The sequence below is a fragment of the Macaca mulatta genome, chromosome 3, assembly GCF_049350105.2.
Source record: "Macaca mulatta isolate MMU2019108-1 chromosome 3, T2T-MMU8v2.0, whole genome shotgun sequence".
NCBI classification, from domain to species: Eukaryota; Metazoa; Chordata; class Mammalia; order Primates; family Cercopithecidae; genus Macaca; species Macaca mulatta.
Window position 1 is genome coordinate 47,764,422 of NC_133408.1, and position 13,615 is coordinate 47,778,036.

General features: G+C 56.0%; 1 protein-coding gene and 1 pseudogene across 4 annotated transcripts in view; both read left to right on the plus strand.

The window, feature by feature from the left end:
• Positions 1-8,588, plus strand: part of AGFG2 (ArfGAP with FG repeats 2) — a 27,623-nt gene extending 19,035 nt beyond the window's left edge. For 2 of the 4 annotated variants that reach the window (XM_077996362.1, XM_015134463.3), the window contains 7 exons: positions 2,110-2,157; positions 4,719-4,839; positions 5,058-5,140; positions 5,319-5,402; positions 6,318-6,446; positions 6,703-6,788; positions 7,439-8,588. In XM_077996362.1, the coding sequence (XP_077852488.1) occupies positions 2,110-2,157; positions 4,719-4,839; positions 5,058-5,140; positions 5,319-5,402; positions 6,318-6,446; positions 6,703-6,788; positions 7,439-7,498 (611 nt within the window). In that variant the 3' untranslated portion in view covers positions 7,499-8,588. The remainder of the gene's footprint in view (positions 1-2,109; positions 2,158-4,718; positions 4,840-5,057; positions 5,141-5,318; positions 5,403-6,317; positions 6,447-6,702; positions 6,789-7,438) is intronic. The other 2 variants (XM_015134464.3, XM_015134465.3) reach the window with 1 other exon arrangement.
• Positions 7,599-13,356, plus strand: IRS3P (insulin receptor substrate 3, pseudogene; annotated as a pseudogene).
• The last annotated feature ends 259 nt before the right edge of the window (positions 13,357-13,615 follow it).

Here is a 13,615-nt window from a genome sequence, read left to right on the forward strand (position 1 = left end):
GGCTCATGCCTATAATCCCAGCAGTATGGGAAGCTGAGGCAGGTGGATCACTCTGAGGTCAGGAGTTTGAGACCAGCCTTGCCAACATGGTGAAACCCCATCTCTGCTAAAAATACAAAAATTAGCCGGGCATGGTGGCAGGCGCCTGTAATCGCAGCTACTTGGGAGGCTGAGGCAGGAGAATCGCTTGAACCTGGGAGGCGGAGGTTGCAGTGAGCAGAGATCGCACTATTGCCCTCCAGCCTGGGCGACAAGAACAAGACTTGGTCTCAAAAAAAAAAAAAAAAAAGAAAATATCCTCAACCTAACTAATCAGAGAAATGCAAACTAGGATAAGATAGTTTTGCACATCATATTGGCAAAATTTTTAGATTGATAATGGCCAGTATCATGTGGGGAAAAGGACCTTCTTGTGTGCTGTTGGCAGAAATTGTACATTGGTGCAGGAATATTCAATTTAGTAAGAAAGGTGTGCTCCCAGGAATGGGAGCACTCGAGGAAACAGCCTATATAAAGTTGTTATAGATGTGTCCCTTCTGAAATGCCTTCCCTGTACAATTGATTGCTCTAAAGACAAGAGTTTTTGGGGCAGACTCAGGGAGAAGGAAGGGCTCAGCCCCACGGATGTTCCAAGCATTAAACCTTTTGTCCACTATCTGGCTGTCTCAAAAAGCAGTCAATCACTGGGTGCAGTGGCTTATACCTGTAATCCCAGCACTTTGGGAGGCTGAGGGGGTGCATCATTTGAGGTTAGAAGTTTGAAACCAGCCTGGCCTACATGGTGAAAACCCCCTCTACCAAAATACAAAAATTGGTCGGGCATGGTGGTGCGTGCCCATAGTTCCAGCTACTGGGGAGGCTGAGGCAGGAAGATTGCTTGAACCGGGGAGGCTGAGGTAGCAGTGAGCTGAGATTGTGCCTCTGCACTCCAGCCTGGGTGACAGAGCAAGACTCTGTCTCAAACAAAACAAAACAAAAACAGTCAACTTACAGCCAAACCCAGAGCCAAGGAACATTTCTGAGGATTCTGCCATTGTTGGGCACCTTCATGCACTATGTCCATGAGGAAGGAAAGAGCCTCCCTTTGCAGGAAACTGGCTCAACTTGGCCCAGATCTAATGCTGATAATTGGCAGAACCACTTCCCACTACACCATGATCATGCAGGTGTTCCTGTGAGTGTGATTTAGCTATTGGGTGTGAACTGAGAGGAGATTTTGAGAGGTGGGTGTCTCTTCTGACAAGCCTGCTTTTATTTTTATATTTCTGAGGGGGAGTATGGAGAGAGGGGAGGTTTTCAAAACTGCTTCTCTGAAACTGCGATAAGGCATGGTAGAAATCTAGCTGCGTGGCGTAAGAAGCGCATGAAGGCCGGGTGTGGTGGCTCATGCCTGTAATCCCATCACTTTGGGAGGCTGAGGTGGGCGGATCACCTGAGCTCATGAGTTCGCGACCAGCCTGGGAAACATGGCAAAACTTCTTCTCTACCAAAACTACAAATAATTAGCTGGGAATGGTGGTATGCGCCTATAGTCCCAGCTACTCAGGAGGCTAAGGTGGGAGAATCAGCTGAGCCCTGAAGGTCGAGGCTTCAGTGAGCTGAGATTGTGCTACTGCACTCCAGTCTGGGCAACTGGAATGAAACCCTGCCTCAAAAAAAAAAAAAAAAAAAAAAAGTACATGAAATGAAAAGCAAACAGGAGCGCAGGTGTTTCTTGGGCCACCACCTCCTTTATGAGAATGCACTCTGTGCAAAGGGCCAACCCCGCCTAGGCTAGGGATGGTTCTGCCCCCTAGTGTTCACAGGGAGGCACAGCATGGCCTGCAGCCTCTCTCCCAGCTTGGTCCTCACTGGGGTGAGGTCCTGGAACATGAAGGACCACAGTAGTACAAAGAGTCAGCCATCCGAGGAGAGGGAGCCGTGCTCGCGTGGAAATTCCACACACTGTACTTGGAGGCAGGCAGACAGGGAAAGGCCTCAACTGGAAGAGTCAGTAGAGGATCCAACACCATGCTGCTGGCTTTTTTTTTTTTTTAAACAGTCTCGCCCTATTGCCTAGGCTGGAGTGCAGTGGCTTGATCTTGGCTCACTGCAATCTTCCTCTTTCAGGTTCAAGTGATTCTGGTGCCTCAGCCTCCCATGTAGCTGGAATTACAGGTATGCACCCCCATGCCCAGCTTATTTTTGTGCTTTTAGTAGAAACAGGGTTTTGCCATGTTGGCCAGGCTTGTCTCGAACTCCTGACCTCAAGCGATCTGCTTGCCTCAGCCTCCCAAAGTGCAGGGATTACAGGTGTGAGCCACTGGGCCCGGCCCCAGCCAGCTGGCTTTCTAGCCTGCCTAACAGTCTGTGGATTAGAAAGGATTGATGACCAAGTAAGCACAGTGGCATTGTAACCTTTCCCAGGAGGAAGCTGGCAGCCAGCACTCGTTCATCTAGAAAGCTCAGACATTTAGGAAGGAGGTGGCAAAGGAGAGCACTGTCTTCCAAGTGCCGACACTCAGTGAGAGGGAGCGGGGCTTCAGGACCTGGCAGCAAGTAGGCACTGGGCACTTCGTCTTCCCTGCTAGATTCTCAACTTCTCCAACTTAAGGCCCAGGTCGCTGTTATTTATGCATAGTGCCTAGCATGTGGAAGATCTCCCTCTTTTTTTTTTTTTTTGAGATGGAATCTCGCTCTGTTGCCCAGGCTGGAGTGCAGTGGCGCAATCTCAGCTCATTGCAAGCTCCGCCTCCTGGGTTCACACCATTTTCCTGCCTCAGCCTCCTGAGTAGCTGGAACTACAGGCGCCCGCCACCACATCCGGCTAATTTTTTTTTTTTTTTTTTTTGAGACGGAGTCTCGCTCTGTCACCCAGGCTGGAGTGCAGTGGCCGGATCTCAGCTCACTGCAAGCTCCGCCTCCCGGGTTTACGCCATTCTCCTGCCTCAGCCTCCCGAGTAGCTGGGACTACGTTAGCTGGGACTACAGGCACCCGCCACCTCGCCCGGCTAGTTTTTTGTATTTTTTAGTAGAGACGGGGTTTCACCGTGTTAGCCAGGATGGTCTTGATCTCCTGACCTCGTGATCCGCCTGTCTCGGCCTCCCAAAGTGCTGGGATTACAGGCTTGAGCCACCGCGCCCTGCCGGCTAATTTTTTTTTTTGTATTTTTAGTAGAGACGGGGTTTCACCACGTTAGCCAGGATGGTCTTGATCTCCTGACCTCATGATCCGCCCACCTTGGCCTCCCAAAGTGTTAGGATTACAGGCGTGAGCCACCACACCCAGCCAGATCTCCTTTTTTTTTTTTTTTTTTTGAGATGGAGTCTCGCTCTGTTGCCCAGGCTGGAGTGCAATGGCCGGATCTCAGCTCACTGCAAGCTCCGCCTCCCGGGTTTAAGCCATTCTCCTGCCTCAGCCTCCTGAATAGCGCGGACTACAGGCGCCCGCCACCTCGCCCGGCTAGTTTTTTGTATTTTTTAGTAGAGACGGGGTTTCAGCATGTTAGCCAGGATGGTGTCAATCTCCTGACCTTGTGATTCGCCCATCTCGGCCTCCCAAAGTGCTGGGATTACAGGCTTGAGCCACCACGCCCGGCCCCCCCCTTTTTTTTTTTTTTTTTTTTGAGAGGGAGTTTTGCTCTTGCTGCCCAGGCTGGGGTGCAATGGTGTGATCTCAGCTCACTGCAACCTCTGCTTCCCGGGTTGGAGTGATTCTCCTGCCTCAGCCTCTGAAGTAGCTGGGATTACAGGCGCCTGCCACCATGCCCAGCTAATTTTTGTATTTTTAGTAGAGACGGTTTTGCCATGTTGCCAAGGGTGGTCTCGAACTCCTGACCTCAAGTAATCTGCTCTCCTCGGCCTCTGAAAGTATTGGGATTATAGGCACGAACCACCGAGTCCTGTCAATAAAGCCTTTTTCCATCTGGACTCTTCTTTTACATTCACAGCAGCCCAGTGTGGTCAATAGGGTCCCAAGATAGAGAGGAGACTTTGATGCACAAAGAGGAGGCTCTCTTAAAATGACAGGGACTCCACCTCTTTCCCTGAGACAAGATTGCCTGGAATTTCCAGGACTCTTGGCCCTCGGCTGTTTTGTAAGATGTCCATGTGGGCCTTGCCCTCTGTGCTTTTTCTTTTTGGCTGTGAAGAGGAGAGAGGGCAGGAGAACCCGGCAGCGGGGCTGGCGCCATGAGCAGAGCGTCCAGGCTCAGGGCATTGGGGCGGCCTCCTGAGAGGCAGCAGCTACATGGGGAAGAGATAGTGCTGACGGCTGGAGGCTGCACAGGCCAGGAGCCTCCTGAGTGTGATGGGACTTACTGTCCTCCATGGTGCCTCTGCCTGCCCCTCCCTGCCACGTTCTGATAAATGGAAAGGCGGGTTTGAGGAAAGGACAGGCTTTTCCATCTCTTGAGGGAAAAGTGGGACATGAAAGCCAAATGGGAGCAGGAGGAGAACAGCCTGACCCAGGGACGAGCTGCTTTCCTCTCCGCAGCGCAGCTTTGAGCGCAGGGGACATGGAGAAGGACTGGGCTGTCACCTTGCCGAGAACTGTTGGTGGGAGACAAGACCTCCTGAACTGGGTGGTCCCGGGGAAAATGGGCTGGCTCAGAGAACCCAGTGGGCGCCTGTCATGCCACGACTCCAATCCATCACCACCGCCATCTCCATCTCCTCTCCTGCCCCTCCCGCTCTGTCTCACCTCAGCTCTCCCTGTTGTATTTTCCACAACTGCCCAGGGAGCAGCCAGGGGACTCCATTTGGTGCCGTTCCGCTGGCACCCACCAGTCAGCCAAACAGCCTCACAGACGTGGGCAGCTTCCTGGGACCCGGGGTGCCCACTGCAGGTGTTCCTAGCAGGTAGGTATGGACAGTGGGCAGTCTGCTCTAGGGCAGGAGAGCCGCCCGAAGCCTGGCCTTGCTCCTCCCAGCCCCATCAGCATCTCCTGGCGGTTCTCCCTTCCCCTCCTCTCCCTCACTCACCCTGAAGAGCAAGGTGGGTTGGCATCTCCTGGCCCCTCACTCAGGTTTGATTGGCCCTGGCAGCTGTGCATGACTTCTCTCTCCCCGTGTCGCAGCCTTTTCGGGATGGCTGGCCAGGTCCCCCCACTCCAGTCTGTCACAATGGGCAGCAGCAGCAGCACAGGGCTGGCCTTTGGAGGTGAGTCCTGCCTGTGGAGACCCAGGGGAGGGGACCTGAGGCCAGGAGGAGTCTGGGGACTCTGGACAGGGTGGGAAGGGGATAGATTGAGAGGAATGCTTAGGCATCACAGGATGAAGCAAGTGAGAAAAAAAGTAACCATCTCTCTCTCCCTCTGCTCCCCATTCCTCCTGGGCAGCCTTCACCAACCCTTTTGCAGCTCCCGCCGCCCAGCCCCCGCTGCCTTCCACCAACCCATTCCAGCCCAATGGCTTGGCGCCAGGTAAGCCTCCAGCACGGTCCCTTGTCCTGACCGTCTGAGACTCCCAGGGCTCACATTACCCTGCAGTCTCTCACTTAACCCTTTGTCTCACACTGTCGGGAGAAGCAGACAGCCTGGTTCTTCCCCTGCCCACACGGTGCCAGGCCACCTAGCACCCAGGTCACAGAGCCAGAGTTTAGAATTAGAAGCACACAGGCAACTACTTACCGGAGACCGCACTGAAGACTGTTTTAAAGTTGACCAACAGTGGCAACGATTCTCCTGTCTCCAGCCCTCGGCAGTGTCCCTTTGGGCACCCAGCCCCAGTCTCTTCTGTGCCCCGAAGATTAAGCCACCTGAAACACTCACGCTGTTCCCTGCTTCCATCAGTTCCAGGCCTGTGGTCTCCTCTCACCCCAGCCCTCCCCAGCCTCTGCTGCTCTCCCTTCAGACTCATGCTGGCTGAAGCCTCGAGGCCGGGGAGAGAGGAATAAGAGTGAATGCAGCAGAGCTGTGTGGTGGGCCCATTGCTGAGGGTTTTGTGGCCCTGATTTAATCTTCACAGCAGCCCTAGGAGACGGACTGTCCCCATTTTAGAGATGAGAGAACTAAGGCACAGACAGCGTTAGAAGTTTGCACCGTTTTTGCAGTTTAGCAGGTAGTGGGAGGCTAGCCCAGTCCTGCACCATGCCCGTGCCTGGAACCACTATGCCCTCCCTGCCACGCACCCCTGGGCAGGAAGAGGGCAGGGTTGTTTGGTGGTGTGAGAAGCAGAAGAGTTCCATGGCTGGTTCAGGGTATTTCTGCTGGGTCCCTCGCTTCTCATGTCAGGAAAAAACCATATCCCATTTTCCCATCTTGGAGGGACTTAGGAAAAACAGTTCTCCAGCCCACCTTCCAGAAGTTCACCCGAACCTCTCATCTCTCACTTCATAGGGCCAGGCTTTGGGATGAGCAGTGCTGGGCCTGGCTTCCCCCAGGCAGTGCCACCCACTGGGGCCTTTGCCAGCTCCTTCCCAGCACCGCTGTTCCCCCCGCAGACCCCACTGGCTCAGCAGCAGAATGGTAAGAGCTGCAAATGGACAACCCCTTTCACCCCGTCCAGTCTCTGCATAGAGATCAGTTAGTTGTCCCTTCGACCTCATCAGAGCCCATGCAGTGCTGTTTCTGACCAGCAGGGGGGGACCAGGGAAGCGCCAGACCTGCCCGGGTACTTCCACTGCTCCCTTCCCTTACTCCCCCAGTTTAGGAGGGCCTCCCTTGCTGTCTGCCTGCAGGAAGGTGGGCTGGTGTCAGCTGAGTGACTGCTCTTGCCCCCCAGGCTCTTCCTTCGGGGACTTAGGATCAGCCAAGTTGGGACAGAGGCCACTGAGCCAGCCAGTTGGGATCTCCACCAACCCCTTCATGGTGAGTACCCCAGCAGGGGTGCTGTGGTACGATGAGTGGGCTTTCCCTCTGGGACAATCCTTCCAGAAGAGGCTGATGTGAGGTGGCCCCTGCGCCCCTTTCTCGTGAAGGTCTGCGTTGTCCAAGCCAGGGCTGAGCTTGGGCCTCAGCTCTTCTGGGCGCTGGCATCTCCCATGCCATTCCATCCCTGTCCTTGGCTCCCTTCTCCCTCACTTTCCTTTTTTTTTTTTTTTTTTTTTTTTGAGACAGTCTTGCTCTGTCTCCCAGGCTTGACTTCAGTGGCCCAATCTCGGCTCACTGCAACTTCCACTTCCTAAGTTCAAGCAATTCTCCTGCCTCAGCCTCCTGAGTAGCAGGGACTACAGGTGTGCACCACCACACCTGGCTAATTTTTGTATTTTTAGTAGAGATAGGGTTTTCCCATGGTGGCCAGGCTGGTCTTGAACTCCTGACCTCAGGTGATCAGCCCACCTCAGCCTGCCAAAGTGCTGGGATTACAGGTATGAGCCACCACGCCTGGCCTCTTCTCCCTCACTTTCCCACTGCCCTCAGCATAGCGATTTTTCAGGAGAAAGGACTCCTGGCTGCCTTTCTTCTAAGCTTCCAGCTCCTCTCCCCTAACTGGAAAACGTGTTGTTCTTTCTTTCCAGACTGGACCTTCATCAAGCCCATTCGCCTCCAAGCCTCCAACCACCAACCCCTTCTTGTAGCACTGTGTTTTTGGGGGACCTCTTCCCTGCCTTCTGGGGCCCTCTGCTCCCTAGAGCTCTGGTGACCACTTACCTGTGGGCGTTTCTATGGGCCTTAGGGATGGTGGAGGTGCTAATGCTTTGCTTGGGGCCTACAGGTGAAAGGTGGCTGTCCTCAGATTCCACAAAGCCTCTGCTCCCCTCCCTCGTCCCACCCCCACCCAGGCAGGAAGCCCAGGAGGAGTGCGGGCAGGGCCTGGCCTGGAGGAGTGATAGTTGAGGGGAGGGATTTTTTTCAAATGATCAGTTAGGACAGCTCCCTGCTCCCCTGCTCTCTGCACAGTGCTCCCCCACTCCCAGCCCTGTGGGTGGAGGACATTGCGAGCACAGACTGGCCAGCCTTACCCCGTGGGAACAGCTCTTCCCTCGGCCCAGCTCGCCAGCGCTGTGCTCCTCGTGGATGGGAGTGCAGTGGGGAAGGTAGGGGAAACATGAGGCACAGTGTTGACGGGGCAGTGACCAGACAGTCCCGGGAGCCAGAAGGCCCAGGTGGCCCAAGTGCTCTTGGTGGCCCAGCTTGGCCAGTGCATACTTTCCTCCTGCAGCACCCCGTGCTGAAGGGGTCCCCCATTGTTTTGCTTCCCCAGCGCCCAGGATGAGCGGTTTACCTTTGAGCTCACCCGGGCCCAGCTCCTGTCAAGCACTTTAGTTAGCTGTTGGTGTCATGTTTGGATACCAGTGTTTTATATTTATACATAGAGAGGATTTTCTAATATAGCCTATTATATATAAATAGATCTATCTATATGCACATACATATATACACACACCCAGCCGATCTCCCGCTCCCAGACTGCTCTCATATGTGGGGAATGGGATGAATCCCCAACTGTGCCTCGACCATCAAAGCCGGAGCTCCAGGGCTGGAGGGGGGTAGCTATGTGTCCTGACCCCCACCATTCCCAGAGCCTGGGTTTTCCAGGGAAAGGCTTTGTGCAATTGCCTGGTCTTTTTTTTTTTTTCTCCATGTGCCTCCCCATCCCCAAATCTCTGCACCAAAGCTCATTGCAGGCAGTGTTAGAAAAGAACTGCATTTGAACGAAAGAGAAAATGGCTCTCGTGGTTTTGCTTCAGGCCACTTTGAAGGGTTGCAGGTCAGTCAACATGACTGATCCTTGACCTGGCTCTGCTGGGCTGGACTGCCCGGGCCAGTGATGATGCTGCCATTGGCCAGAGACAGGGCACAGCTGGTCCCTGTCTAAACAAGAGTCCTGTGTTAGCAACGAGAAGAAGCATGGCGGGAGAGGGGCCGCCACTGCCGGGGACTGGAGTTTGTTTGATGTGAGGGGAATGCCCACTTGGGGTCAGGGTGGGCAAAGGAGGTTGGTGCCAACGTGGAGGTGGAAGTAGGCCCCTCCTGGGTCTGGGACATTCTCTGCCCCAGGCTCTTTCCACCTGGGGATGTTGTGGCAACAGCCGTGGTGTCTGGGCTATTTGTGCTGACAAGACAGACCTGGTCAGGGGGTGGGTGGCAAACACCTCACCTGGCTGGGCAGAGGCCGCCTTGCTGTTTGGCCCGAGGCCAGGAGAGGCCCCTCCCTTTCCACCATTGCCCTGGCCCCGTGGCCGTTCATTCTTGGGGTTTGTCTGGGTCTTCCACAGAGAGCAGCAAAGAGATATGGGAATTGGGCGACCTGTGTATTTACTTTGAAGATTTTTCTGGGCCGGGCGCGGTGGCTCAAGCCTATAATCCCAGCACTTTGGGAGGCCGAGACGGGTGGATCACGAGGTCAGGAGATCGAGACCATCCTGGATAACACGGTGAAACCCCGTCTCTACTAAGAAATACAAAAAACTAGCCGGGCGAGGTGGCGGGCGCCTGTAGTCCCAGCTACTCGGGAGGCTGAGGCCGGAGAATGGCGTGAACCCGGGAGGCGGAGCTTGCAGTGAGCTGAGATCTGGCCACTGCACTCCAGCCTGGGCTACAGAGCGAGACTCCGTCTCAAAAAAAAAAAAAAAAAAAAAAAAAAAAAAAAAAGATTTTTCTGGAAATACCTCTAGCTGCTGCTATTTTCTAGGCCGGGCTTGGCATCCCTGTCTTTTCCAAAAATCAGGACCCATCTTTTCTGTTCCTGTTCTTCTCCCAGCCTCTGCCCTCCTTCTGTCTCCTGGGTAGTCTCCCGCTTCGCTCCCTGACCTTCGCTTGTTCCATCTCTTCTCTTTCTCCCCTCTTTGCCACCCTAGATTATTTCTGTGTCCCTCTACCTAATACTCTTACCAGTTCTTTCCTTTCTGCTTAGAGCTGGAGGGAGGGCAGCTGGAATCTGTTATGGTGTATTAGGGGGAGGAGCCTTTCTGTTCTTCCCCCACCAGCTTGCCTTATGCCAGGAGCACCGAGGTTTGGAACTGAGGCTAAACCGAAGGGCTTTCCCCCACTTCTGTCACCCCATACTGTGTCCCGGCATCTCTTCACTGTCTGGGTCCAGACCCGGGTCCTCCCTGCAGACTCCCTCCCCTCCAGCCCACAAGGACTCCAGCCTGCTCGCTGCCAGAGCTAGATGAGCAGTAAGAAGTTAACGCCAGGTCAGCCTCAGGCCCCAGGGTTCTCTGGGCACAGGCTGACACTAGGAGCTGCCCTCCTTGGCTGGGGCAGCCTCAGCAGCTCAGGCTCCAGCACAATGAGCCACCTCTCCTGGAGAGCAGCAAAGAATGGAGAAAGGCCTGGCCTGAGAGGAAATGGAGAAAACATTGCCTGGTAGCTGCAGATTCAAACCCACTGCACACACCATGGGGCTACAGTGGCTTGCCTGGGCTCACACCGGTCTTCTGACCGTGCTCTGCTGACAGCAGTCCTCTAGCATGGCCCCAGCATTCAGCCGGTCACCTGTGGGCCATCCCCATGTGTGAGGAAGCAGGAGTAAGCCCCCAAGTGTCTCCACATTGGAGCTTGCAGGTCAGACCTGCGGGCCAGGAGATGGGAGCAGGGCTGAGGGTAGGGGCTGAAGGTGTGGCTCTGTCCCTGTGTTGCCTTCCACAGAGGAGCAAGGCCTCAGGCTGAGGAAGGAAGGGCACACTGGAACAGCCTAGTCTCTTCCCTGTGGATTCCCCCAACTCCATAACATTCCTCCATAGGGGCTGAGAACGCAGTGCCCCGTCCCTGACGGATGAAAAGTGTACCCTTCAGGTTGGGAGAGGCAGAGCTGAGGTTCTGCCACTTCCTGTCCCTGGGGAGCCACTCAAGTTACCAGGGCTACCAGCTGAAATATTTTCGGGGTAGGGCCAAGGGCAGTGTGTTGCCAAGGCAACTGATGTAGGCCAGTTGCGTGACTCCAGGCTTGTCCTGGTACTCAGTGGGTCCGATCACCTGGCATTGATCACCTGGCATTGATCAGCACCCACCCCACCTCCGAGGCTTGCCCAGACACCAGACCCTCAGATCCCTGCTCTTCCTGCCTTTCCTGCCCATGCATCACCTAGCACCCAAGGTTCAGTGACAGGGTGGTTTGGAGCTGGTCACTGTCATAGCAGCTGTGATTTCACAAGGAAGGGTGCTGCAGGGGGACCTGGTTGATGGGGAATGGGAAGGGGAAGGTATAAAGAGATCTTCCTCAGGTATCTTCAAGCCTCAGGGAGTAAAAAAGGCTCCTGAGCCAGGAGTACAGCAGGGACAGGGGCCCTTTGGTGGCCTCCTTGAGGCAGCAGCAGGACTGGGAGGGGGAGGGGCATGCACATGTCTTTTGTGACCCTGCCCCTTTGCACATGGTGCCTGTATCAAGGCCCTTGGCCACGTGGGGCTATGGCCTTGAACACAGTCCAGTTTTGGTGGCCATTTACGGAGCCATCGCCTCTCTGTGGCCAACACCTACCACTGGGCAGTTGCCAAGCCCCGCCCCATGCCCCCCCCACCCCCCACCCCACACCACACCGCCTGTGCTGCGAGCCTCTCCTGCACCCCAGTGGGGCTTTGGCTTACCAGGGGTCACCTGGAGCAAGGCTGCATGCTGGTTGGGTGCTGGTTGGTTCCCTACATCTCCCTCTCAGTGTGACCTTGGAATAGGTGTACGAGGACCCCAGCTCCATGTACACAGCACTTGTCTCCCATATTCCCACTCACGTGGGGCCCCTTCCCCAAGAAGCAGGAAGCATGGTGGGAAGCCCTGCCCGCCCTGCTCAGGCTGCCCTGGCCCTTGCACTAGGTCTGGGTCCTTGCTTCTGTTCTCTTGTTACGTCTTTGTCGTATCTTGTCCCTTGCCTGAGGGAGCTCCTCCCTGAACGCCATCTTTATGGGGGCTGCACGTTGGCCTCTCCCTGACTCTCAGCTTCCCCCTTTAGGCACCTTAGTCGCCTTGGGTGATATCTCAGGGTCCTCTAAGTTCCCGCCAGGTGTCACCTGCTGGTTTGTCTTGTGCACCTTCACCCCCATCCCCCTGGGGGGGGTGGTCAGTGGTCCTTGGATCAGAACTGAGTGCAAAAATGCCCAGTCCCCAGCCCAATCGCAATTTTTTCAAGAAGCAAAGGGTACCTCCACCAGGAAGTCCACACATCCATGGGCAGAGCCTTCAGGTGGTCCTGGGGTGACATTTTTGGGCAATGGTGGTGAGGAGGGGCCCAGAGCAATGGGGCAGCCCGAGGGGGTCTTCCTGAGAGATGGCCTCTTCCTCTGAGGTCTCCTTCAGTGGCCACCTGACTGGGTTCCAGCGGGTATGGTCTGTGCACAGGGACTACCCCCTGAACCTACTTATTCCAAGTCACCTCCTATCACCCCCAACCCTCAAGAAACTGAATCTCCAGCTCAGAAATAATCCAGCGTAGTGCTCAGTGATGGTGGCTCCTTGGGTTACTTGGAAGGGCACAAAACCACTCCTGGATGGGAAGGGGTTACACACAGGAAGGACACCTATAGGCCGAGGGGGGCGCGGCAGAAGCCGGCAGGGTGCGTGGAGGCCCCGCTCCACCGCCCTCTAATCGCCAGCGCCACCACCGCTGCCACAAGTCCGATCACACTGGCCTCACACGGAGGCTTTCTCGGTTGCCCGGACGACGTGTCCGGACCGCAGTCAGCTGATCGGTAGAGACGCCCCCACGCTCCCTGCCCCTGTAAAGGCTCAGTCTTGGCGTCGAGGCCGCCTCTCTTGGACTTCCCTACTCAAATTCCAGCGCCCGGGCGACGTGAGGATTCGTCTCGTGGGGTGGGGGCTCAGGAGCGGTCGGCTGAGGGAGGGAGGTAGTGGGGAGCCCAGGCCACGGGCAGCAGCCACTGGGACACTCGCTGTGCGCAGAGCCCTTGCCCCAAACTTCCAGTCAGGAGCCCAGGAGAGACGCTGGACATCAAGACGCTGGACTCCCTGCCCAGACTCACCCCCACCCCTGCTGGCCTCTCCCCGCGCTCAGGACACGAGACCCAGCCATCTCTGCCTCTCCTGCAGTCACTTTATTGCCTTCGGCCCTGAATGAAGCCCACGAACGGCGGCCCCGGGGAGAGCCGGGAATGGCCACCATGCCCCTCAGCCAGCCGCTGCCCTGGGCCTGCCCTGCAGACGTGCGACTCTGCCGCCACCTGCGCGCAGACCCGCCGCGTCCCGAGTCTTCTGAGAGCGATCAGAAGTTTCGGGCTGGCCGGGCACGGCCCCAGCTCAGCCTAAGCCTGGCGGGCGCGTGACAAGCGCGCAGACGCGCCAGCACCACCTGATCCTCCTCTACACCCACGACAACAGCCTGCGCGTGGCGGCGGCAGGCGAGGCGGAGCAGCAGGCGTGATACAACGCCCTGCTCGAGGCGCGCGGTGCCGCCCGAGCCCTGGGTTGCCGGGGACCCCGGGGGCTTGTGGCTGTGGTTTCTCCGTGGCTCGCCCCTGCCCCAGGTCACCGAAAGTTCAAACATTAAAGGGTTTGCATGTTTAGAGTTCTCCGGGCACAGGCCCGGTGCGGTAGCTCACGCCTGTAATCCCATTACTTTGGGAGGCCAACGCGGGCGTATCGCCTGAGGTCAGGATCGCCTGAGGTCAGGATCGCCTGAGGTCAGGAGTTCGAGACCAGCCTGGCCAACATGGTGAAACCCCATCTCTACTAAAAATACAAAAATTAGCCGGGCGTGGTAGCACATGTCTGTAATCCCAGCTACTCAGGAGGCTGAGGCAGG